Source organism: Panulirus ornatus, chromosome 19 (genome assembly GCF_036320965.1).
Source record: "Panulirus ornatus isolate Po-2019 chromosome 19, ASM3632096v1, whole genome shotgun sequence".
NCBI classification, from domain to species: Eukaryota; Metazoa; Arthropoda; class Malacostraca; order Decapoda; family Palinuridae; genus Panulirus; species Panulirus ornatus.
In genome coordinates, this window is record NC_092242.1 from 13,607,747 (window position 1) to 13,633,498 (window position 25,752).

Below are 25,752 nucleotides of genomic sequence, written 5' to 3' on the forward strand. Positions count from 1 at the left end.
GGAGGAGGAGGAGGAGTAGGAGGAGGAGGGAGGTGAGGGGAATGGAGGTAAACTGACTACCTCCTCATATAACCCGGTGAGGCAAAGAGAAGCAGGGCGAGAACATCCCCAGCAGATGTTAGAGCGCTTCATGTGTGGAGGAGGAGGAGGAGGAGGAGGAGGAGGAGGAGGAGGGAGAATGCCACGCCCATGAAGGACGAAGAAGACCGTCAGTCACTCGGAATGCCGTGGGCAGTGGACGCCAGTTAACCTAATACTCATGTGTGGACTGGAAGAATATACATAGTCGGTACGCAGACGCTTCTCCAGGTTCAACGCCGGGAAGGGAGGGAGAGGGGGGGCTTTTAAAACGGCATGAAATGGTGTGTGTGTGTGTGTGTGTGTGTCCCCCCCCCCCGGCAGATAAGTGCTCCTCGCGTCTCGTCATGGGCGGGATGGGGGGGGGGGGGGGGACCACCAGCATCCATCACCAGCCGAGCCACAGGTGGTCATGCAACCCTCTACCGCTGCTTTACTGCCGGTCGAGACAGTTGACGGGGGAATGCTGAACCAGAGGCCACACTGACGGTTCCTCCGCTGGCCACAAACTGGTCGAACTCCCACGTCACGGTCTCCACTTAACAGTCAGTCATCGGCGAGGGGGGGGGGGGGGAGAGAGAGAGAGAGAGAGAGAGAGAGAGAGAGAGAGAGAGAGAGAGAGAGAGAGAGAGAGAGAGAGAGAGAGGAACGGATGACCACCTGTGGCTCAGATGGTGATGAGTGCTGGTGGCCCCCACACCGAGACGGTTGGAACACCGTTTGACCGTGTAAACCCACCGTGTCCAGCTCCAACGTCGTGCGTTGAGCCCGACGTGTGTCGTGTGTCGTACGCCACTAGCGTAGCCCAGTTCGTTCTGATGACGTCCCGTGTCTCTCATCTACTATATTTATCTACCAGTTCATTCACGGTTCACATAAGAGAGAGGAGCTGAAATTTCATCCGGCGTTGTATCGATACATCATCTAGTGTTGCCAAGAGCATATTTCTGGCAAGAAAAGGAATATCGTTCTTCAAAGGAGAGTGAAACAAGACACCTGCACTCACGCTGCCACACAGTTACATGCTGCACCTATATTGGAAGCTTTCTTAACCCTGTGTATCAATGTGATCCAGCATGATATAGACCTGTCGACGATTGTAAGCACGCCGGACAAGTCTAAGACCACATGTAGCTTCTAGAATATGAAATCAACTGCAGAACTGTGGGGGGGGGGGGGGGGTACCAGCCCCATTCCCGCAGAATGACTCAAGGGCAGAGAGACGCCACCATATCCCTCTCCTGACGTTTCGTCATCATTTGTGGTCTATGATAAAGGTCAGGCGTGCGTGTGTGTATGTGTGTGGCTCTGTACGGAAAAGCTGGAGAGAGAGAGAGAGAGAGAGAGAGAGAGAGAGAGAGAGAGAGAGAGAGAGAGAGAGAGAGAGAGAGAGAGAGAGAGAGAGGCTGGATGCACAAATTTGATCTTCGGCAAGACTACAACATACGAAGGACGCTTAGAGTAGAAAACGAAAACTAACAATAAAAAAAAAAACGTGACGCCCTTTGGATAAAAGGATAACAAAGTAAGACCCCGGTTAAAGGAAAAAGGATAAACGTAAACCAAACGAAGAATAAAAAGCTATTCAGACAAGGAAAGAAAAATCGATCGAAAACAGAAGTTTACGTGAAAAATCAAGGGTGAAGTGACGTCTGTTACAGAGGGAACGGGTACTTTCTACTAAGAGATATGTGACTTACGTTATACACAGGCCGCAAAATATAACGTCATAAAAACGATGGTGTCCGTACAGTAGGATAAGGTGTTCAGGAGAGCGCGGAGTAGGTATGAGGAGGGTGGGGGGGTCATAATGTACCTAAAAAAAAACAAATGAGGTGGCAGATCGAGTGGTAGTGGGTAGGGTTGAGCGGGGGTGGAGGATGAGATGCTGCTGGCAAAAGGTTCTACACAAGTTGTTTTCACCAGAGTGGCGTCGGGAAGCAAGGCAGGTCGGGAGGAGGGGTCGCGCTCCCAATCTGAAAGTTGAAATACTTTGCATTTCTTTCTCTTTGTTCGGGCACCATGAGGAGTTATTTCCTGCAGTGCATCTTCATGAATAACATCAAATAAACTTCCTCAAACAACAGCCAACTACCAAGAACCGGTGAATTTTATGAAGAGGCAAAGAAACTTAATTTTGAAATTTTAAACATAGAGGCGAAAGAAAACGGACATGGCTGGCGCAGTGTTACCATTCCATTCTTTTGAACGACCCTCCTGAACGGATCTGGCAACATAAAGACCTAACGAGCGAACGAAGGCAGGGAACTGCCACGTGGCATTAAAGCAGTGAGACTAACAAGGGAATAATTCGTGTCACTTCAGCTAGCAAGGTGTATAAATAACGTAGAAGTGTGACTGATCGAGTTATCAGGATTAATGAACCCCGTGTTGGAAACAATTAACGTTCACTTAGGAGGGGATCAGGATGTGTATTATCAGACTTTTACACACGGGCAAGTAGGGGAGAAAGTGCAACTGGAAAAAAAAAAAAACACAAAAGCAGCATACGCTGCATTTATGGATTCACAAGAGTCATGCGACAGAATTATTATTTAAGACAGTTATTCGCGAGGTTTTGATTTGGCAACGTGCGCATGGGTAAACCTCTATACTGCTTCAATAACTTTTATAATGGAAGACGTGCATGTGTGAGAGGGAATGTTGGGCAGTGAAGAGTCGTCTGAGATAACCCATGGCTGTCTGACGTCACTACGGTTGTTTATCTATTCATCTATCTATTTATTGGACGGGGTTACACAAACACACACACTCACGTGAGGGGTGAGTGTGTGGTGGGGTGATAGTGGCGTCATTGCGAAAACAAATTAGAGAAACAAATTGGGAGTTACAACACACGGTGTATTTAGATGACGCCTCTCTGTTGAACAGACTGACAGGTTGTTCTGATGATGTTTGTAGGAGGAGGATATGGAAATCGAGGTGAATAAGAAACAAATGGATAGTGAAAATATGACACGAAGTGTGAAAAGAAAAAATGTGGGATGTCGTTAATGAGTTTAGAAGGACTGATAATTCAGTTATGGGTGACGGTGGGGAAGTAAAGCAAGCCGCACAAGGGGGGGATATTGACACCACACTATGAGCTCTACTGAAGGGGAAGCATTCTCCTCTTCGAGGGCTAAGTAAGCCTACATAATGGGTTGCTCGTCCTAACCGTGCTGAGTCAATGTTTACCTTTCCTCCGTCCGTGTAGGTAGAAAATGAAAACAGTAGAGACGGATAACTTAAACAATAGAAATGACAACAGTTCAGTATGATAATATAAGAAATACCCCATGTTAACATTAAATCCTCTGGATGGAGCATGAATGACAGGTTCTTATATGATGGCGCGGTCATACAGGAGGCATGGCATATGACAAGCAGGTGGAAGAACATACGTTGCAGTGCTTATGGTGGTACGAGAAGGAGCGGTGCACATAGGGAGGGGAGAGACATGCAGGTAGAGGGAGTGAGGACTGTGGCATGAGCGGGGGTACCTCAGCACGGAACAGGAAGGAATTGTAAGTACGTGATCTCGTGCCATCGAGCCGTTGAGTCCGGCGGACGTTGGAGAAATGAGAGACCAGAGAAGTGCGTGTCACATGCTAAGTTACTTTAACGTGTACAGCGAAGAAATAAAGTAGTACAGAACCTTACGTTCATCTTAATAAACTAGACGTTATTACGTGTGTGTGTGTGTGTGTGTGTGTGTGTGTGTGTGTGTGTGTGTGTGTGTGTGTGTGTGTGAATGAAATGAGAGGTTGTTTACATGTTCCACCAATCTTACAGAAACAGAGACGGGAATTAAGGGTGATGGGAACAACAGAAGAGTGTCACAATACGAAATATATTTCGAGGTGTCTCATATCCTCTTTCTTTCTCTCCACAGCAGACACCACCACTGAGACAAATCAGAGTGAGGCGAGCCTAGCAGGGTCCAAGGCGCTGGTAAAGGCATTGTGGCGTGCGCGCCTGAGGTCGGCTCGGTAATCACACGGGCAGCTCAGGGTAAACACTGACGAGGACCAAATGCAAATTTTCCGGTGCCTCTGAACCCAGACAGATGCATCACAGACCTCAAAGACGAGCCTTCACACACACACACACACACACACACACACACACACACACACACACACACACGCACGCGAGTGTAAAACTTATACTCTTTCCCTAACAAACAAAGAAAGTAATCACACATACACTCAGGCACACAAACTTCAAAAATTTCTAGAGCGACTGGCGGGGAGAGAGAGAGAGAGAGAGAGAGAGAGAGAGAGAGAGAGAGAGAGAGAGAGAGAGAGAGAGAGAGAGAGAGAAGAAGAAGAAGAAGAAGAAGAAGAAGAAGAAGAAGAAGAAGAAGAGGAAGAAGATTTGCGCGTGAGGTCCAGCCTCCCGGCAAGCTGTCACTTCTTGGGGCAAAACCCCCACATCTCTCAGGACCTGAGGGGGAGGAGTAATCCTGACAGTCCATCTCACACAGTAACAAGTGACAGAGGGACAGCTGCGGCTCAGTCAGATTTACCAGCCACATACCCACACACTGGACCGTCAAATCAATGTCAGCAACTCCGACAAACTAACAGCGCACGAATACTTCAACACAAGAGAGCAACAAAAGAAGGTGTACATCTCACAAGGAACACAAGGGCGTCACTGTGAGATGCTTCAGTCTCGCCTTCCTCCACCTATAAAACATCCTGGACGGGAGTCGACAAATGTGCAAATGTATACAACCAGTAAACCCTCAAATGACAAACAAGACCATGTATATGCAAAGCCCTTAAATGAGGAAGAACTTTGCATACCAAACTACGAAGTGTCCTCTAACAACAAACGATACCAGCAAATGCCGACACACAACGACAACACACAAACAAGCTTTTAGAAGGGGGGGGGGGAGGTGGATAGGCGGAGGAGGGGGAAGTGGGTAGGGGGGGAGGGGGTTGATGGAGGGGAAGAAGAGGAGCTAATGGAGGAAGGCTGCTGCAGGAGAGGTAAAGTTCCGCCAGGACGCGACCGGGTCTCGAGACACACACACACACACACACCGAGAAAGGAAACCAATTTCCAAACTCGTGCCAACAAAACCTTCCTGCCCGCTGTCCTGTGTCCCACCTGCCACAACTTCATGATTAACACCATCTCTACGATCCCACTCGACTCCTCGGGTGCTAGGCCTAAACCCTTTAAATACGACGACGCATTCCTTTCCGTGCAACGTAACCCCCGTGAGTACGATAGCTTAAAACCTTGAGTACGACGACTTACGCTTTGAATACGACGACAGCACCTTCAGGACGTCGACTCCACCTCTTGAGTACGACGACAACCCCTTGAGTACGATGACTTGTTTTGAATACGACGACAGCACCTTAAGTACGTGACTCAACCTCTTGAGTACGACGACAACCCCTTGAGTACGATGACTTAACTCCTCGATTTCGATAGCTTAACTCCTTGAAGACGGTTTGAGAACCCCGTGAGTACGATCACTTTTAAGCTCTAGAACTACGACACCTTGACCCTTGAGTATGACGAACAGTCCCTGGAACACTATCACATAATCCACTGAGTTTGATGGCAAGTCTTGAGAGGGGTCGACCCCTTCAGTAGTGCGAGGACTAAAATCATCGTACTCGGGAGGTAAAGCCGTGAGTCGATCGTACGTACGTACCCCAAGAACCTGCTTGCGACGGAAGTCTTAACGAAAGGCTACATTAAAAATACGTACACTTTCTCGTGCAATGAAAATGGCTCATATATAATTTCTTCACTGTGACACAAATACATGCGGGATGAAATGTACATCTGGTATAATCCAGCTCAGAAGGACGTATGAGAAATCCGCTCCAGCTACATAACAAGAGAACCTCCTCCGCTTTCTGTCTAGGCAAACCCAAAGAAACAGTGTATAAATATCAACTAAGGCGAAGCTGGACTTTAATTAACAGTGGAAGGCGAGCAAGCGGGGCTGACAACACACACACACACACACACACACACACACACACACACAGAACAGTTCTTCAAGAGAGAAGTAAGGAAAGAGCAACTACAGAACATGAGATGAAATAAAGAAACTCTTAAAAAGAATGCTAAGAAATACTTTTATAGTAAAGGAATACTTTTATATCATACAAGTGGCTGATAAATGAAAAAAAAAGGAGAGAGACGATATGGTTAATGCAGAGAGCATACATAAATTTAAGAGGCTGCATGATAGCAGAGAAAACTCAAGAGATGGAGGCCCCCACGAGTGTAAAATTCCCCCTTCGAACTGTGCAAATAGGTAATTACACACCTGGAACCCCGTGGTCTTCCTTGGAACAAAGGATTATCATTTCTTCATCCGGGGGAACCACAGGAATCTGAAGCAGTGAGCAACACTGTCCACTGACCAGCTCGGAGAAACTAGGATGCCAGTTCGAGTCCCCGGCGGCTCAACAAGGTTAGCTAACAAGCTGGCTAAGCTGCTCCAAGCTACACCAGGCCTCATTCTCATATAGCCAGACGCTAGTCATCAGTAAATTCTAACTATCTATGTAGACGTAAATAAATTGTAAACTGCGGCAAAGTCCTTATAAAATATAACAGGAGTTATGCATCTCCCATAAGGTATAACTGAATCCACTTAGCGGATAGAGGGTTCAGTGTCAACTATAAACCCTATCTACAGTGTTACTGTAGCCATAAACAGTCAAGCTTTAGTTACCAGAAATATCCTATGAAGTATTACTGCTGCCACAAATATCATATCATGTGCAGCCACATCATATATATACATACCTTATCAAGTGCTACTGTGCGTTATGGTTCAGTCAATACACTTACACCACACCCAACCACAGACATCCCTCGTGCACTACAGGAAGCTGTCAGAGAGGGCAGGAAAGATGGAGTGAAGCAGAGATGCCACACATGATAAGAGGAAGAGTGCAGCGTATACAGAGGAAAAGAGGCATAAGAAAATTGGAGGTGCCCTAGAAGACATGGCAGGGTATATGTGCCACAGAAGACAGAGCAGCGGAGGTGGAAATGCCACAGAGGACAGAGGAAGAAAGTCCCAAGGTATAAAAAAAACGGGGAAAAAATACAAAAGAGGAAGTGCTGCGGTGGATGAGAGGGCGGAGTGGAGGTTACAAAGAGGGCAAGAGGAAGGATGTGGAGGTACCTTAGAGGACATGTGGAGGAGTATCAGATGAACATGAGCGAGTGTGAGCGGCACAGAAGAGCGAGATGGAAAGGAAGTGCCAGACATGACGAAAGGAGAGCGGTGTCAAGTGGCACAGAAGGAAAAGAGTAGGAAGGAGACGGAGGTGCCACAGACCAAGACAAGACCAAGAGCTGGAGACCTCCTCACCTGGAGCCCCGTCGAGACGGCGTGTCCGGCGCAGACGAGAAGAAGAACCTGCTGAAGTCCGGGAACTGGCGAGGGTTGCGAGCCACCAGTTCCCCTGACGACGCCGCTGCCACCACACCGCCGTCAGACAGGCCGTCCCTCTTGACCCGTCGCTTCTCCACCTGCTGCTCCACCCAGTGCACCTGTTGGAACACCAGACGCCCACAGTTACCACGGGTGGAACATCCTGCACTCACTAACGACGAGAGAAAATGGTAGTTTCGTTGAGGGCTAAAGTATGTCAACGTCCGTAAGAACGCGACTCACCATCTTGTTGAGTCAAACTTTTTTAAAAGCTTTTCCTGAACATAAAACTTCACTAATTGTACCAAATGCCTCAACGAAATACAGGTAAATAAAATGATAAATTGTTAGAAAAATGGAATATAGAAACACAGTATATGGCAAGGCCGTATCTTTAGAATTACTGTCTTGTTAAAAACTTAATCACTTCAAAGGAGACCACATTTCCCTTCTGGAAGTAATGCGGCCTTGGGCTCTCTCTCTCTCTCTCTCTCTCTCTCTCTCTCTCTCTCTCTCTCTCTCTCTCTCTCTCTCTCTCTCTCTCTCTCTCTCTCCCTGCACACACACACACACACACACACACACACACACACACACGTACACACACAGGGGAGCTCATGAAGGTTATTAGCGGTCGGCTGACAGGGAAACCAAACACAATGCGATCACCCATGGACGACCCTCCTCGAAAAACACTTGACACATAAAACTCCGGTTATGGTCGGAGCTTCTCGATATCTCACGAGTGTCTGGATCAACCCCGCAGTCCTCAGCTGAGAATGATCTAGAAAAAGGAACAATGATCTTCCAGAGTCCTTGCGGCCGACATTGTGAGGAGGGGAGAAAAGAAAAAGAAGAAGAGTCATGGCTCCTACAGCTGATCTGGAAATGTAAAAGAAGAAGAAAAAATTTCTAAGCTCCAAGAAACCAATCTGGGGAGACAATGGGCCTTCTACGATTCTTTAAGTCAACTTGAAAAGACTGAAGGAACCTCCCGGACCGCGGAACAAACCTGGGGACGGAAGAGGCCCAGTCCAACCTGAGGCCAACTAGGGAATGGGGCTTTCTTGGTCACCACCTGGAGCCATTCTGGAGAGACGTTACAAGCTCCTGCGACCCTTTCAGTTTACTTCTGAATACACGAGATGCTTCCAAAAGTCCCAGAACCTAACCAGAGGCGAGTGCGAGTCTTTCTTTGAGGAAACATAAGAACCTCCTAGGCTGAAAACACACCAGCATCTACGGCTGGATTGACCGAGATGACCCCAGGGTAGCAACTGCCACAGCAGTACGTAATGATCTTCATTTACCAAGAGCACTACACATTTGGACGCCTTTACAGAACACTCAGGTTTCACACCTATGTATCACCACTTGCGCGTTGACGCACATCCCTCCGCATCATCGTACCAGCACTTACTCTTACACATGCACAACTTCCAATGTAAAAACTCTGACGAGCATCGGAAAGTCTCCTGTGTACACACACACATAGAGAGTCAAAATTTCCCAAAGGCGTTTCCTATTCATATCATATTCCTTTTCTAAATCCGTAAATGCTGAATGCACTTTCAACCTCTCTAAAGCTTCCTCCAGTATTTGAAGTGCAAGAATATTACGTACACAACCTCCTCCCTCCCCTGAACCCACCTAATTCTTCATCTCCATAACACACTCTCCCTATCTTAAAATCTCCCTTCGTTGCAACCGTCCTCTCTGCACCTAACTACAAACATATATATATATATATATATATATATATATATATATATATATATATATATATATATATATATATATATAGTGATGGGTGATTTGAATGCAAAGGTGAGTAATGTGGCAGTTGAGGGAATAATTGGTATGCATGGGGTGTTCAGTGTTGTAAATGGAAATGGTGAAGAGCTTGTAGATTTATGTGCTGAAAAAGGACTGATGATTGGGAATACCTGGTTTAAAAAGCGAGATATACATAAGTATACTTATGTAAGTAGGAGAGATGGCCAGAGAGCGTTATTGGATTACGTGTTAATTGACAGGCGTGCGAAAGAGAGACTTTTGGATGTTAATGTGCTGAGAGGTGCAACTGGAGGGATGTCTGATCATTATCTTGTGGAGGCTAAGGTGAAGATTAGTATGGGTTTTCAGAAAAGAGGAGTGAATGTTGGGGTGAAGAAGGTGGTGAGAGTAAGTGAGCTTGGGAAGGAGACCTGTGTGGGGAAGTACCAGGAGAGACTGTGTACAGAATGGAAAAAGGTGAGAACAATGGAAGTAAGGGGAGTCGGGGAGGAATGGGATGTATTTAGGGAATCAGTGATGGATTGCGCAAAAGATGCTTGTGGCATGAGAAGAGTGGGAGGTGGGCTGTTTAGAAAGGGTAGTGAGTGGTGGGATGAAGAAGTAAGAGTATTAGTGAAAGAGAAGAGAGAGGCATTTGGACGATTTTTGCAGGGAAAAAATGCAATTGAGTGGGAGAAGTATAAAAGAAAGAGACAGGAGGTCAAGAGAAAGGTGCAAGAGGTGAAAAAAAGGGCAAATGAGAGTTGGGGTGAGAGACTATCAGTAAATTTTAGGGAGAATAAAAAGATGTTCTGGAAGGAGGTAAATAGGGTGCGTAAGACAAGGGAGCAAATGGGAACTTCAGTGAAGGGCGTAAATGGGGAGGTGATAACAAGTAGCGGTGATGTGAGAAGGAGATGGAATGAGTATTTTGAAGGTTTGTTGAATGTGTCTGATGACAGAGTGGCAGATATAGGGTGTTTTGGTCGAGGTGGTGTGCAAAGTGAGAGGGTTAGGGAAAATGATTTGATAAACAGAGAAGAGGTAGTAAAAGCTTTGCGGAAGATGAAAGCCGGCAAGGCAGCAGGTTTGGATGGTATTGCAGTGGAATTTATTAAGAAAGGGGGTGACTGTATTGTTGACTGGTTGGTAAGGTTATTTAATGTATGTATGACTCATGGTGAGGTGCCTGAGGATTGGCGGAATGCGTGCATAGTGCCATTGTACAAAGGCAAAGGGGATAAGAGTGAGTGCTCAAATTACAGAGGTATAAGTTTGTTGAGTATTCCTGGTAAATTATATGGGAGGGTATTGATTGAGAGGGTGAAGGCATGTACAGAGCATCAGATTGGGGAAGAGCAGTGCGGTTTCAGAAGTGGTAGAGGATGTGTGGATCAGGTGTTTGCTTTGAAGAATGTATGTGAGAAATACTTAGAAAAGCAAATGGATTTGTATGTAGCATTTATGGATCTGGAGAAGGCATATGATAGAGTTGATAGAGATGCTCTGTGGAAGGTATTAAGAATATATGGTGTGGGAGGCAAGTTGTTAGAAGCAGTGAAAAGTTTTTATCGAGGATGTAAGGCATGTGTACGTGTAGGAAGAGAGGAAATTGATTGGTTCTCAGTGAATGTAGGTTTGCGGCAGGGGTGTGTGATGTCTCCATGGTTGTTTAATTTGTTTATGGATGGGGTTGTAAAGGAGGTAAATGCAAGAGTCCTGGAAAGAGGGGCAAGTATGAAGTCTGTTGGGGATGAGAGAGCTTGGGAAGTGAGTCAATTGTTGTTCGCTGATGATACAGCGCTGGTGGCTGATTCATGTGAGAAACTGCAGAAGCTGGTGACTGAGTTTGGTAAAGTGTGTGGAAGAAGAAAGTTGAGAGTAAATGTGAATAAGAGCAAGGTTATTAGGTACAGTAGGGGTGAGGGTCAAGTCAATTGGGAGGTGAGTTTGAATGGAGAAAAACTGGAGGAAGTGAAGTGTTTTAGATATCTGGGAGTGGATCTGTCAGCGGATGGAACCATGGAAGCGGAAGTGGATCATAGGGTGGGGGAGGGGGCGAAAATTTTGGGAGCCTTGAAAAATGTGTGGAAGTCGAGAACATTATCTCGGAAAGCAAAAATGGGTATGTTTGAGGGAATAGTGGTTCCAACAATGCTGTATGGTTGCGAGGCGTGGGCTATGGATAGAGATGTGCGCAGGAGGATGGATGTGCTGGAAATGAGATGTTTGAGGACAATGTGTGGTGTGAGGTGGTTTGATCGAGTAAGTAACGTAAGGGTAAGAGAGATGTGTGGAAATAAAAAGAGCGTGGTCGAGAGAGCAGAAGAGGGTGTTTTGAAATGGTTTGGGCACATGGAGAGAATGAGTGAGGAGAGATTGACCAAGAGGATATATGTGTCGGAGGTGGAGGGAACGAGGAGAAGAGGGAGACCAAATTGGAGGTGGAAAGATGGAGTGAAAAAGATTTTGTGTGTATCGGGGCCTGAACATGCAGGAGGGTGAAAGGAGGGCAAGAAATAGAGTGAATTGGAGTCATGTGGTATACAGGGGTTGACGTGCTGTCGGTGGGTTGAGGCAGGGCATGTGGGGCGTCTGGGGTAAACCATGGAAAGCTGTGTGGGTATGTATATTTGCGTGTCTGGACGTGTGTATGTACATGTGTATGGGGGGGGGGGGGGGGGGGGGTTGGGCCATTTCTTTCGTCTGTTTCCTTGCGCTACCTCGCAAACGCGGGAGACAGCGACAAAGTATAAAAAAAAAAAAAAAAAAAAAAAAAAAATATATATATATATATATATAATATATATATATATATATATATATATATATATATATATATATATATATATATATATATATATCATCAGCAGAATTACTCGTCAGTATGAAATAGATGGAGACTGTGGTAGAGCGCAGTACGGCCAAGAGGCTGGAGCGAGTCTAAGGGATACTGAAATCGAGTCACAACCCACCTTAGAATTCTACCCTGCCGCTGCCGCTCTCATTTCCCTCAAGCACCAACATGGTGATGAGGATGAAGATGACATACTTTCCGTATATCTTTCCTTTTTTTTCGATGTTGTAAATGATGGGCGTCTAATCAGGTAAGTTTGGAATTCTATCGTATTCACTGGGGGAAAAAAAGTTTGCTTAACTTGTCGGAAATAGAAATTTTCGTAGGGCGCCGTGGCGACAGGAACGCCAATTTAAGAACTTTTTGCAATATATATATATATAATATATATATATATATATTATATATATATATATATATATATATATATATATATATATCCCTTGGGATAGGGAGAAAGAATACTTCCCACGTATTCCCTGCGTGTCGTAGAAGGCGACTAAAAGGGGAGGGAGCGGGTGGCTGGAAATCCCCCCCTCTCGTTTTTTTTTTAATTTTCCAAAAGAAGGAACAGAGAAGGGGGCCAGGTGAGGATGTTCCCTCAAAGGCCCAGTCCTCTGTTCTTAACGCTACCTCGCTAACGCGGGAAATGGCGAATAGTTTGAAAAAAAAAATATATATATAAATATATATATATAAATTAATAATAATATATATATAATATATATATATATATAATATATATATATATATTATATATATATATATATATATAATCTTTTGTGTGGTGGGGGTAAAAAATGAGAATTTCCAACCAAGATTATAGTCTGTGTCTTTGTCTACCATGGTCTGATCTTAAGCCACAAACAAGTTCCGAGATCACATGACAAGTCCTGCACTTTAACACTCACTACCGATACACACAAGTGAGTGTGTGTGTGTGTGTGTGTGTGTGTGTGTGTGTGTGTGTGTGTGTGTTGTGCGCGCGTGTGCGTTAACCCGCATCTTGACACATGACTGAGAGGTCCGGTCCTGGCTCATCTCCAAGACCCAGTTTTAAGGTGTTAATAACCTGCGTCCATACTGGCGACGGACATATGGCCGGTGTGTGCGCTTCGATTCCCTACGAAGGTTCCCCGAGGCAATCCGATCCCTTTTCCTATCACAACACCTCAGCCATCACCACACCGTTGCTCCCGCTACACAAGTTCTTCATCTCCCTCCTCCTCCTGCTTGTTCAACTAATTCCCCATCAATACCTTTTTCAGTGGAGGTAACTACCTACACGGCCCGGCTCCAGTGACGGACACTCACCACACACAACCTATCAGGCAAAGTGGACAGGGTGGGACTGGCGACCGGGGCGAGACTGTGAGGTGCGAGTCGGCACCAAAAGGAAGGTCTTGCGGGTGGGTAGTGGGTTGGTAAGTGTCTTCGGGGTCAAGACAGGGTTAAGGACCGTGGTCGGCGCTGGAGGGGAGGTTAAGAGAGACGTAAAGCGTTGGGTAAGACGAATTTACGAGGGGTCAGCGACGTAAGGCGACAGGAGACCGAGGAGAGAGAGAGAGAGAGGAGAGAGAGAGAGAGAGAGAGAGAGAGAGAGAGAGAGAGAGAGAGAGAGGAGGAGGAGGAGAGGAGGAGGAGGAGGAGGAGGAGGAGGAGGAGGAGGAGGAGAGGAGGAGGAGGTAAGCGTTAAACTGAAGACAGGTCAGAGTGAGGCAAGCGCTAGTGGAGGGATTAGATGGAGAGAGAGAGAGAGAGAGAGAGAGAGAAGAGAGAGAGAGAGAGAGAGAGAGAGAGAGAGAGAGAGAGAGAGAGAGAGAGAGAGAGAGAGAGAGAGAGAGAGAGAAGGGAGGGAGGGGCGATGAAATGAGGCGAGGCAGATGGGAGAAATGAGGTTACCGTCGGAGAGGGACAAAGTTAAGAAGTCGGATTAACGTTGAGCGAGACCAGTCCAAGTTAGGTAAGCCAGGCGATGAAACGGGCAGACATGGTCACAGCAGCGTGATGTGCCAGCAGCAGGTGAGGTGTGCGGGACGGCGGGGGATGAGGCGGCGGAGCCGTCAATGAAGAGATTTAGCACGGGGGTGAGGTGAAGGTGTTCCCGCGGGTGGTGACGGCTCGGGACGGTCAAGGTACCTCTACCCTGAGGTGAGTGATGGTTAGGTGTCTGAAGAAGGAGGAGGAGGAGGAGAAGCTAAAAAAAAAAACGCGGGGCCCCTGAATGGTGATGGTGGCTCCTCCTCAACCTCCCACCACCGAAGTTCAGGTCGTCATCCGTCCTGATACTCTGGTCTTTGTGATGGAGCTATTGCCCCGGGGACGGGTTAGAGAGAGCAAGTAATCAATGTTCCTTAATGAGGCAGACTTTCTTTGGGAATGTGGCGTCCCTCTGCCAAAGATAACATCAAACATTCATTAATCCTGTTCTGTCAGAGTAGGTGGGCCGCTGGCAGGGGCCAGGCGCGATGGCAATGAGTCTCTCTCTCTCGCTCTCTCTCCTCTCTCTCTCTCTCTCTTCTCTCTCTCTCTCATCTCTCATCCTTCTCTCTCTCTCTCTCTCTCTCTCTCTCTCTTAGTGAGGAGGGAGGGAGCTGTGGCACCCTGGCCAAATTCGAGACCAAGTTACAAAAAAAAAAAAAGTCCGGTTCAATCCGCCACTCACATCTGGTGCTAGACTTGCGGAGGGTGAACCTGGTCATCCCAAACGCTGTACCAAGAACCTGTTACATAACCATCTATTCATAATGATAACGATGATAAAAATCATTCTGAGTGTAGCGGCAGTACTCATCACCTACAGTATCCCCGGCTCTTAACACCCTGCACCGTGGCCACTAGATACATAAACTCTTTCACACGTCACTCATTCCATCTGCCACTTAACCAACCGTGTCTGAAGGCGGTCGGGTTTCGTAATGCACCTGTTTTTTCCCCGATATCTCATCTCTTTCCCTGGCGGCATTTCACAAAGTCTTCACAATTACACACACATGTAACTTTTACCTCACGAACTCTCGGTGTGGGCTGTCATATTCCATTATTATTTCAAGGATGGTTGGTGCCCCTGCAACATTCATCCATCGTTAATTTCCCCCACAGGGGTGGAGGGCAGGGGGGGCAGCAGCAGCAGCAGCTTTGTCTTCCTCACCTCACCCCGCTGCACCTCCCCCCATTCGCATCAATATAGACAGGAGTTCGTGATCAGCAACACCTTCCCAGGGAGGCAAGGTGGCTGGTTCCTCCTGTGTTGCTGGGCTGCAACCACTGTGGCCCCCTCCATCTTTCACCATCCTCCGCCCATAACACCCAAACACCCACAGGTATCTACCTACCTACGTCCCCACAAACGAGCTAATAATACGCGTTTCTCGCGTTAGTGAAGTAGCGCCAGGAACAGACGAAGAGGAGCCACAACCGCTCACATCTGCTCTCAAAGCTGTCATGGATTAAGCACGGAAACCCCATTGGTGTTACCGGACTTCGCGAGCGAGAAGTCGTCTCCGGTAAGGCTCTATCACCGTCACGTCGGCGGAAAGCGATATACGTACGTTTTCCCCCAGTACGATACTGACCATCTGGTCGAATCCCTCACCCATCTTTCTTATTTCGTGTTCCCCGGGGTCAAGCATCATCGGCCACTTGTCGCACACCAGAAGCGTAATGCTCGGGTTTGTCAGCAAGGTTTCGCGGTAATTCGACATGTCATCATTTCGGCATCATCAGCAAAACACATTCAGGTCATGATTCTTCCTCGTCTGACACATCGTCTACATAGATCAGAAATGGTAGTGTGTCTGTGATTATCATTCGTCTGTTACGGAGAGAGTTTTACACTCGTATCAACAGTGTCTTACGCTTGTATCGAACCATCTCTTATATGTTTAAAACTCTCTCTCTCTCTCTCTCTCTCTCTCTCTCTCTCTCTCTCTCTCTCTCCTCTCTCTCTCTCTCTCTCTCTCTCTCTCTCCCCTGCACACAACACACACACACACCACACACACACACACACACACGTACACACACAGGGGAGCTCATGAAGGTTATTAGCGGTCGGCTGACAGGGAAACCAAACACAATGCGATCACCCATGGACGACCCTCCTCGAAAAACACTTGACACATAAAACTCCGGTTATGGTTGGAGCTTCTCGATATCTCACGAGTGTCTGGATCAACCCCGCAGTCCTCAGCTGAGAATGATCTAGAAAAAGGAACAATGATCTTCCAGAGTCCTTGCGGCCGACATTGTGAGGAGGGGAGAAAAGATAAAGAAGAAGAGTCATGGCTCCTACAGCTGATCTGGAAATGTAAAAGAAGAAAAAAAAAATTTTCTAAGCCCCAAGAAACCAATCTGGGGAGACAATGGGCCTTCTACGATTCTTTAAGTCAACTTGAAAAGACTGAAGGAACCTCCCGGACCGCGGAACAAACCTGGGGACGGAAGAGGCCCAGTCCAACCTGAGGCCAACTAGGGAATGGGGCTTTCTTGGTCACCACCTGGAGCCATTCTGGAGAGACGTTACAAGCTCCTGCGACCCTTTCAGTTTACTTCTGAATACACGAGATGCTTCCAAAAGTCCCAGAACCTAACCAGAGGCGAGTGCGAGTCTTTCTTTGAGGAAACATAAGAACCTCCTAGGCTGAAAACACACCAGCATCTACGGCTGGATTGACCGAGATGACCCCAGGGTAGCAACTGCCACAGCAGTACGTAATGATCTTCATTTACCAAGAGCACTACACATTTGGACGCCTTTACAGAACACTCAGGTTTCACACCTATGTATCACCACTTGCGCGTTGACGCACATCCCTCCGCATCATCGTACCAGCACTTACTCTTACACATGCACAACTTCCAATGTAAAAACTCTGACGAGCATCGGAAAGTCTCCTGTGTACACACACACATAGAGAGTCAAAATTTCCCAAAGGCGTTTCCTATTCATATCATATTCCTTTTCTAAATCCGTAAATGCTGAATGCACTTTCAACCTCTCTAAAGCTTCCTCCAGTATTTGAAGTGCAAGAATATTACGTACACAACCTCCTCCCTCCCCTGAACCCACCTAATTCTTCATCTCCATAACACACTCTCCCTATCTTAAAATCTCCCTTCGTTGCAACCGTCCTCTCTGCACCTAACTACAAACATATATATATATATATATATATATATATATATATATATATATATATATATATATATATATATATATATAGTGATGGGTGATTTGAATGCAAAGGTGAGTAATGTGGCAGTTGAGGGAATAATTGGTATGCATGGGGTGTTCAGTGTTGTAAATGGAAATGGTGAAGAGCTTGTAGATTTATGTGCTGAAAAAGGACTGATGATTGGGAATACCTGGTTTAAAAAGCGAGATATACATAAGTATACTTATGTAAGTAGGAGAGATGGCCAGAGAGCGTTATTGGATTACGTGTTAATTGACAGGCGTGCGAAAGAGAGACTTTTGGATGTTAATGTGCTGAGAGGTGCAACTGGAGGGATGTCTGATCATTATCTTGTGGAGGCTAAGGTGAAGATTAGTATGGGTTTTCAGAAAAGAGGAGTGAATGTTGGGGTGAAGAAGGTGGTGAGAGTAAGTGAGCTTGGGAAGGAGACCTGTGTGGGGAAGTACCAGGAGAGACTGTGTACAGAATGGAAAAAGGTGAGAACAATGGAAGTAAGGGGAGTCGGGGAGGAATGGGATGTATTTAGGGAATCAGTGATGGATTGCGCAAAAGATGCTTGTGGCATGAGAAGAGTGGGAGGTGGGCTGTTTAGAAAGGGTAGTGAGTGGTGGGATGAAGAAGTAAGAGTATTAGTGAAAGAGAAGAGAGAGGCATTTGGACGATTTTTGCAGGGAAAAAATGCAATTGAGTGGGAGAAGTATAAAAGAAAGAGACAGGAGGTCAAGAGAAAGGTGCAAGAGGTGAAAAAAAGGGCAAATGAGAGTTGGGGTGAGAGACTATCAGTAAATTTTAGGGAGAATAAAAAGATGTTCTGGAAGGAGGTAAATAGGGTGCGTAAGACAAGGGAGCAAATGGGAACTTCAGTGAAGGGCGTAAATGGGGAGGTGATAACAAGTAGCGGTGATGTGAGAAGGAGATGGAATGAGTATTTTGAAGGTTTGTTGAATGTGTCTGATGACAGAGTGGCAGATATAGGGTGTTTTGGTCGAGGTGGTGTGCAAAGTGAGAGGGTTAGGGAAAATGATTTGATAAACAGAGAAGAGGTAGTAAAAGCTTTGCGGAAGATGAAAGCCGGCAAGGCAGCAGGTTTGGATGGTATTGCAGTGGAATTTATTAAGAAAGGGGGTGACTGTATTGTTGACTGGTTGGTAAGGTTATTTAATGTATGTATGACTCATGGTGAGGTGCCTGAGGATTGGCGGAATGCGTGCATAGTGCCATTGTACAAAGGCAAAGGGGATAAGAGTGAGTGCTCAAATTACAGAGGTATAAGTTTGTTGAGTATTCCTGGTAAATTATATGGGAGGGTATTGATTGAGAGGGTGAAGGCATGTACAGAGCATCAGATTGGGGAAGAGCAGTGCGGTTTCAGAAGTGGTAGAGGATGTGTGGATCAGGTGTTTGCTTTGAAGAATGTATGTGAGAAATACTTAGAAAAGCAAATGGATTTGTATGTAGCATTTATGGATCTGGAGAAGGCATATGATAGAGTTGATAGAGATGCTCTGTGGAAGGTATTAAGAATATATGGTGTGGGAGGCAAGTTGTTAGAAGCAGTGAAAAGTTTTTATCGAGGATGTAAGGCATGTGTACGTGTAGGAAGAGAGGAAATTGATTGGTTCTCAGTGAATGTAGGTTTGCGGCAGGGGTGTGTGATGTCTCCATGGTTGTTTAATTTGTTTATGGATGGGGTTGTAAAGGAGGTAAATGCAAGAGTCCTGGAAAGAGGGGCAAGTATGAAGTCTGTTGGGGATGAGAGAGCTTGGGAAGTGAGTCAATTGTTGTTCGCTGATGATACAGCGCTGGTGGCTGATTCATGTGAGAAACTGCAGAAGCTGGTGACTGAGTTTGGTAAAGTGTGTGGAAGAAGAAAGTTGAGAGTAAATGTGAATAAGAGCAAGGTTATTAGGTACAGTAGGGGTGAGGGTCAAGTCAATTGGGAGGTGAGTTTGAATGGAGAAAAACTGGAGGAAGTGAAGTGTTTTAGATATCTGGGAGTGGATCTGTCAGCGGATGGAACCATGGAAGCGGAAGTGGATCATAGGGTGGGGGAGGGGGCGAAAATTTTGGGAGCCTTGAAAAATGTGTGGAAGTCGAGAACATTATCTCGGAAAGCAAAAATGGGTATGTTTGAGGGAATAGTGGTTCCAACAATGCTGTATGGTTGCGAGGCGTGGGCTATGGATAGAGATGTGCGCAGGAGGATGGATGTGCTGGAAATGAGATGTTTGAGGACAATGTGTGGTGTGAGGTGGTTTGATCGAGTAAGTAACGTAAGGGTAAGAGAGATGTGTGGAAATAAAAAGAGCGTGGTCGAGAGAGCAGAAGAGGGTGTTTTGAAATGGTTTGGGCACATGGAGAGAATGAGTGAGGAGAGATTGACCAAGAGGATATATGTGTCGGAGGTGGAGGGAACGAGGAGAAGAGGGAGACCAAATTGGAGGTGGAAAGATGGAGTGAAAAAGATTTTGTGTGATCGGGGCCTGAACATGCAGGAGGGTGAAAGGAGGGCAAGAAATAGAGTGAATTGGAGTCATGTGGTATACAGGGGTTGACGTGCTGTCGGTGGGTTGAGGCAGGGCATGTGGGGCGTCTGGGGTAAACCATGGAAAGCTGTGTGGGTATGTATATTTGCGTGTCTGGACGTGTGTATGTACATGTGTATGGGGGGGGGGGGGGGGTTGGGCCATTTCTTTCGTCTGTTTCCTTGCGCTACCTCGCAAACGCGGGAGACAGCGACAAAGTATAAAAAAAAAAAAAAAAAAAAAAAAATATATATATATATATATATATATATATATATATATATATATATATATATATATATATATATATATATATATATATATATCATCAGCAGAATTACTCGTCAGTATGAAATAGATGGAGACTGTGGTAGAGCGCAGTACGGGCCAAGAGGCTGGAGCGAGTCTAAGGGATACTGAAATCGAGTCACAACCCACCTTAGAATTCTACCCTACCGCTGCCGCTCTCATTTCCCTCAAGCACCAACATGGTGATGAGGATGAAGATGACATACTTTCCGTATATCTTTCCTTTTTTTTCGATGTTGTAAATGAGGGCGTCTAATCAGGTAAGTTTGGAATTCTATCGTATTCACTGGGGGAAAAAAGTTTGCTTAACTTGTCGGAAATAGAAATTTTCGTAGGGCGCCGTGGCGACAGGAACGCCAAATTTAAGAACTTTTTGCAATATATATATATATATATATATATATATATATATATATATATATATATATATATATATATATATCCCTGGGGATAGGGGAGAAAGAATACTTCCCACGTATTCCCTGCGTGTCGTAGAAGGCGACTAAAAGGGGAGGGAGCGGGTGGCTGGAAATCCCCCCCTCTCGTTTTTTTTTTAATTTTCCAAAAGAAGGAACAGAGAAGGGGGCCAGGTGAGGATGTTCCCTCAAAGGCCCAGTCCTCTGTTCTTAACGCTACCTCGCTAACGCGGGAAATGGCGAATAGTTTGAAAAAAAAAAATATATATATATATATATATATAAATTAATAATATATATATATATATATATATATATATATATATATATATATATATATATATATATATATATATATATATAATCTTTGTGTGGGTGGGGGTAAAAAATGAGAATTTCCAACCAAGATTATAGTCTGTGTCTTTGTCTACCATGGTCTGATCTTAAGCCACAAACAAGTTCCGAGATCACATGACAAGTCCTGCACTTTAACACTCACTACCGATACACACAAGTGAGTGTGTGTGTGTGTGTGTGTGTGTGTGTGTGTGTGTGTGTGTGTGTGTGTGTGCGCGCGTGTGCGTTAACCCGCATCTTGACACATGACTGAGAGGTCCGGTCCTGGCTCATCTCCCAAGACCAGTTTTAAGGTGTTAATAACCTGCGTCCATACTGGCGACGGACATATGGCCGGTGTGTGCGCTTCGATTCCCTACGAAGGTTCCCCGAGGCAATCCGATCCCTTTTCCTATCACAACACCTCAGCCATCACCACACCGTTGCTCCCGCTACACAAGTTCTTCATCTCCTCCTCCTCCTGCTTGTTCAACTAATTCCCCATCAATACCTTTTTCAGTGGAGGTAACTACCTACACGGCCCGGCTCCAGTGACGGACACTCACCACACACAACCTATCAGGCAAAGTGGACAGGGTGGGACTGGCGACCGGGGCGAGACTGTGAGGTGCGAGTCGGCACCAAAAGGAAGGTCTTGCGGGTGGGTAGGTGGGTTGGTAAGTGTCTTCGGGGTCAAGACAGGGGTTAAGGACCGTGGTCGGCGCTGGAGGGGAGGTTAAGAGAGACGTAAAGCGTTGGGTAAGACGGAAGTTTACGAGGGGTCAGCGACGTAAGGCGACAGGAGACCGAGGAGAGAGAGAGAGAGAGAGAGAGAGAGAGAGAGAGAGAGAGAGAGAGAGAGAGAGAGAGAGAGGAGGAGGAGGAGGAGGAGGAGGAGGAGGAGGAGGAGGAGGAGGAGGAGGAGGAGGAGGAGGAGGAGGTAAGCGTTAAACTGAAGACAGGTCAGGAGTGAGGCAAGCGCTAGTGGAGGGATTAGATGGAGAGAGAGAGAGAGAGAGAGAGAGAGAGAGAGAGAGAGAGAGAGAGAGAGAGAGAGAGAGAGAGAGAGAGAGAGAGAGAGAGAGAGAGAGAGAGAGAGAGAGAGAAGGGAGGGAGGGGCGATGAAATGAGGCGAGGCAGATGGGAGAAATGAGGTTACCGTCGGAGAGGGACAAAGTTAAGAAGTCGGATTAACGTTGAGGCGAGACCAGTCCAAGTTAGGTAAGCCAGGCGATGAAACGGGCAGACATGGTCACAGCAGCGTGATGTGCCAGCAGCAGGTGAGGTGTGCGGGACGGCGGGGGGATGAGGCGGCGGAGCCGTCAATGAAGAGATTTAGCACGGGGGTGAGGTGAAGGTGTTCCCGCGGGTGGTGACGGCTCGGGACGGGGTCAAGGTACCTCTACCCTGAGGTGAGGATGGTTAGGTGTCTGAAGAAGGAGGAGGAGGAGGAGGAAGCTAACGCGGGGGCACCCTATGGTTGATGGTGGCTCCTCCTCAACCTCCCACCACCGAAGTTCAGGTCGTCATCCGTCCTGATACTCTGGTCTTTGTGATGGAGCTATTGCCCCGGGGGGACGGGTTAGAGAGAGCAAGTAATCAATGTTCCTTAATGAGGCAGACTTTCTTTGGGAATGTGGCGTCCTCTGCCAAAGATAACATCAAACATTCATTAATCCTGTTCTGTCAGAGTAGGTGGGCCGCTGGCAGGGGCCAGGCGCGATGCTAATGAGCTCTCTCTCTCTCTCTCTCTCTCTCTCTCTCTCTCTCTCTCTCTCTCTCTCTCTCTCTCTCTCTCTCTCTCTCTCTTAGTGAGGAGGGAGGGAGCTGTGGCACCCTGGGCCAAATTCGAGACCAAGTTACAAAAAAAAAAAAAGTCCGGTTCAATCCGCCACTCACATCTGGTGCTAGACTTGCGGAGGGTGAACCTGGTCATCCCAAACGCTGTACCAAGAACCTGTTACATAACCATCTATTCATAATGATAACGATGATAAAAATCATTCTGAGTGTAGCGGCAGTACTCATCACCTACAGTATCCCCGGCTCTTAACACCCTGCACCGTGGCCACTAGATACATAAACTCTTTCACACGTCACTCATTCCATCTGCCACTTAACCAACCGTGTCTGAAGGCGGTCGGGTGTTCGTAATGCACCTGTTTTTCCCCGTATATCTCATCTCTTTCCCATGGCGGCATTTCACAAAGTCTTCACAATTACACACACATGTAACTTTTACCTCACGAACTCTGGTGTGGCTGTCATATTCCATTATTATTTCAAGGATGGTTGGTGCCCCTGCAACATTCATCCATCGTTAATTCCCCCACAGGGGTGGAGGGCAGGGCGGGGCAGCAGCAGCAGCAGCTTTGTCTTCCTCACCTCACCCCGCTGCACCTCCCCCTCCATCGCATCAATATGACAGGAGTTCGTGATCAGCAACACCTTCCCAGGGAGGCAAGGTGGCTGGTTCCTCCTGTGTTGCTGGGCTGCAACCACTGTGGCCCCCTCCATCTTTCACCATCCTCCGCCCATAACACCCGAAACACCCACAGGTATCTACCTACCTACGTCCCCACAAACGAGCTAATAATACGCGTTTCTCGCGTTAGTGAAGTAGCGCCAGGAACAGACGAAGAGGAGCCACAACCGCTCACATCTGCTCTCAAAAGCTGTCATGGATTAAGCACGGAAACCCCATTGGTGTTACCGGACTTCGCGAGCGAGAAGTCGTCTCCGGTAAGGCTCTATCACCGTCACTCGGCGGAAAGCGATATACGTACGTTTCCCCCAGTACGATACTGACCATCTGGTCGAATCCCTCACCCATCTTTCTTATTTCGTGTTCCCCGGGGTCAAGCATCATCGGCCACTTGTCGCACACCAGAAGCGTAATGCTCGGGTTTGTCAGCAAGGTTTCGCGGTAATTCGCACATGTCATCATTTCGGCATCATCAGCAAACACATTCAGGTCATGATTCTTCCTCGTCTGACACATCGTCTACATAGATCAGAAATGGTAGTGTGTCTGTGATTATCATTCGTCTGTTACGGAGAGAGTTTTACACTCGTATCAACAGTGTCTTACGCTTGTATCGAACCATCTCTTATATGTTTAAAACTCTCTCTCTCTCTCTCTCTCTCTCTCTCTCTCTCTCTCTCTCTCTCTCCAATCTACGCCAGGACTGGCTTTGAACCGACTGCAGCGCCCAGGATTCATTCGAATAAGGGCGCGCCCGTACGTGAATCACGGTCGGACCACGAAAGTCCTTTTGTGTGTGTGTGTGTGTGTATGTGTGTGTGTTGGGGGTTGGTGAGGGTGCTTGGACACATGCAGACTGGTAGCAGACAGAGAGCATCCGCCCGGTGGTGGCGTGGGGTCGCCACTCGGCGAGCCTGGGGACACCTGTCTCTCACCTGCTTTATTAGTGGCCGGATAATTGGCTTACCGGCACACCTCATTCACCAGCCCAAGCCGGCACAAAAGCGGACGCCACTCCTGGCAAACACAGCCCTCTGCCGGTCCTCGCTAATACAACAGCATCTGCCAGTCTTCGCTAACACAACGGCCCCTTGCCAGTCTTTGCTTTTAACACAACAGCTCCCTACCAGTCTTCGCTAACACAACGGCCCCCTGCCAGTCTTCGCTCTTCATACAACAGCTCCCTACCAGTCTTCGCTAACACAACGGCCCCTTGCCAGTCTTCGCTCTTAACACAACAGCCCCTACCAGTCTTCGCTAACACAACGGCCCCTTGCCAGTCTTTGCTTTTAACACAACAGCTCCCTACCAGTCTTCGCTAACACAACGGCCCCCTGCCAGTCTTCGCTCTTCATACAACAGCCCCTACCAGTCTTCGCTAACACAACGGCCCCTTGCCAGTCTTTGCTTTTAACACAACAGCTCCCTACCAGTCTTCGCTAACACAACGGCCCCCTGCCAGTCTTCGCTCTTCATACAACAGCTCCCTACCAGTCTTTGCTAACACAACGGCCCCCTGCCAGTCTTCGCTAAGACCTGCCCCTTGCCAATCCTCACTAAGACAAGATACATTGAATTTAAGTCTGTATCTACCTTTTGCATCTAGTCAGTAAAACTTACCATATAAAACTATGTAATGTATGTACTCAAATACGAATTGTAACATCTTATGTAATATCAACCTACAGGGGTCTGACTAAGACCCTTTGTGACCCACTGTAGTCCTCGTGCGCTACAGCTCACAGGATGAGCATGGGGTGCACAATAAACTTGCCGGGGACACCGGCACACAGATCAATCAATCGACCCCAGTTCTTGAAAGAAGAAGGCACAGAGCAGTGATGGAGTTCCGACACAGGGGGAACCCCACCGTCACTTACCATAAGGCCCTCGACCCACCTCAGTAACGTAAGTCATGTGCCACTCTACTGTCCACTTACAAACGTAATGACCCATCCTTTAATATGTTTGCGTACATGTAATGAGTGCATTTGGGCTCTCAGTCTTCCTCTGCAACTCAACAGTCCAGACACAGACACAGACAGACAGACAGACAGACATACACACACACACACACACACACACACACACACACACACACACACACACACACACACACACGAAGCCCCTCGGAGCAAAGTGTATAAGACAACGTGAGGGCCACAAGCTGGGCCCAGGAGGACAGTTGGACGGTCGTTGGCTTTGGGGAGAAGGCTGTAATATTTGAGAGGATGCGCCACCGTGGCTGCTCGTCTGCCCTAAGGACAGTTTTCTTACCTTCTCCCAGGCCAGCATACAACATGCAACACCCTGACTTTCACCCAAGCCTTCCCCCTCACT

The 25,752-nt window shown here is 47.0% G+C and overlaps 1 protein-coding gene across 2 annotated transcripts in view; it reads right to left on the bottom strand.

Moving 5' to 3' along the window:
• LOC139755400 (furin-like protease 2) overlaps positions 1 to 25,752 on the bottom strand; it is a 551,049-nt gene that overhangs the window by 135,889 nt on the left and 389,408 nt on the right. For both annotated transcript variants that reach the window (XM_071673673.1, XM_071673674.1), the window contains exon 3: positions 7,448 to 7,629. In XM_071673673.1, coding sequence (XP_071529774.1) covers positions 7,448 to 7,629 — 182 coding nt within the window. The remainder of the gene's footprint in view (positions 1 to 7,447; positions 7,630 to 25,752) is intronic.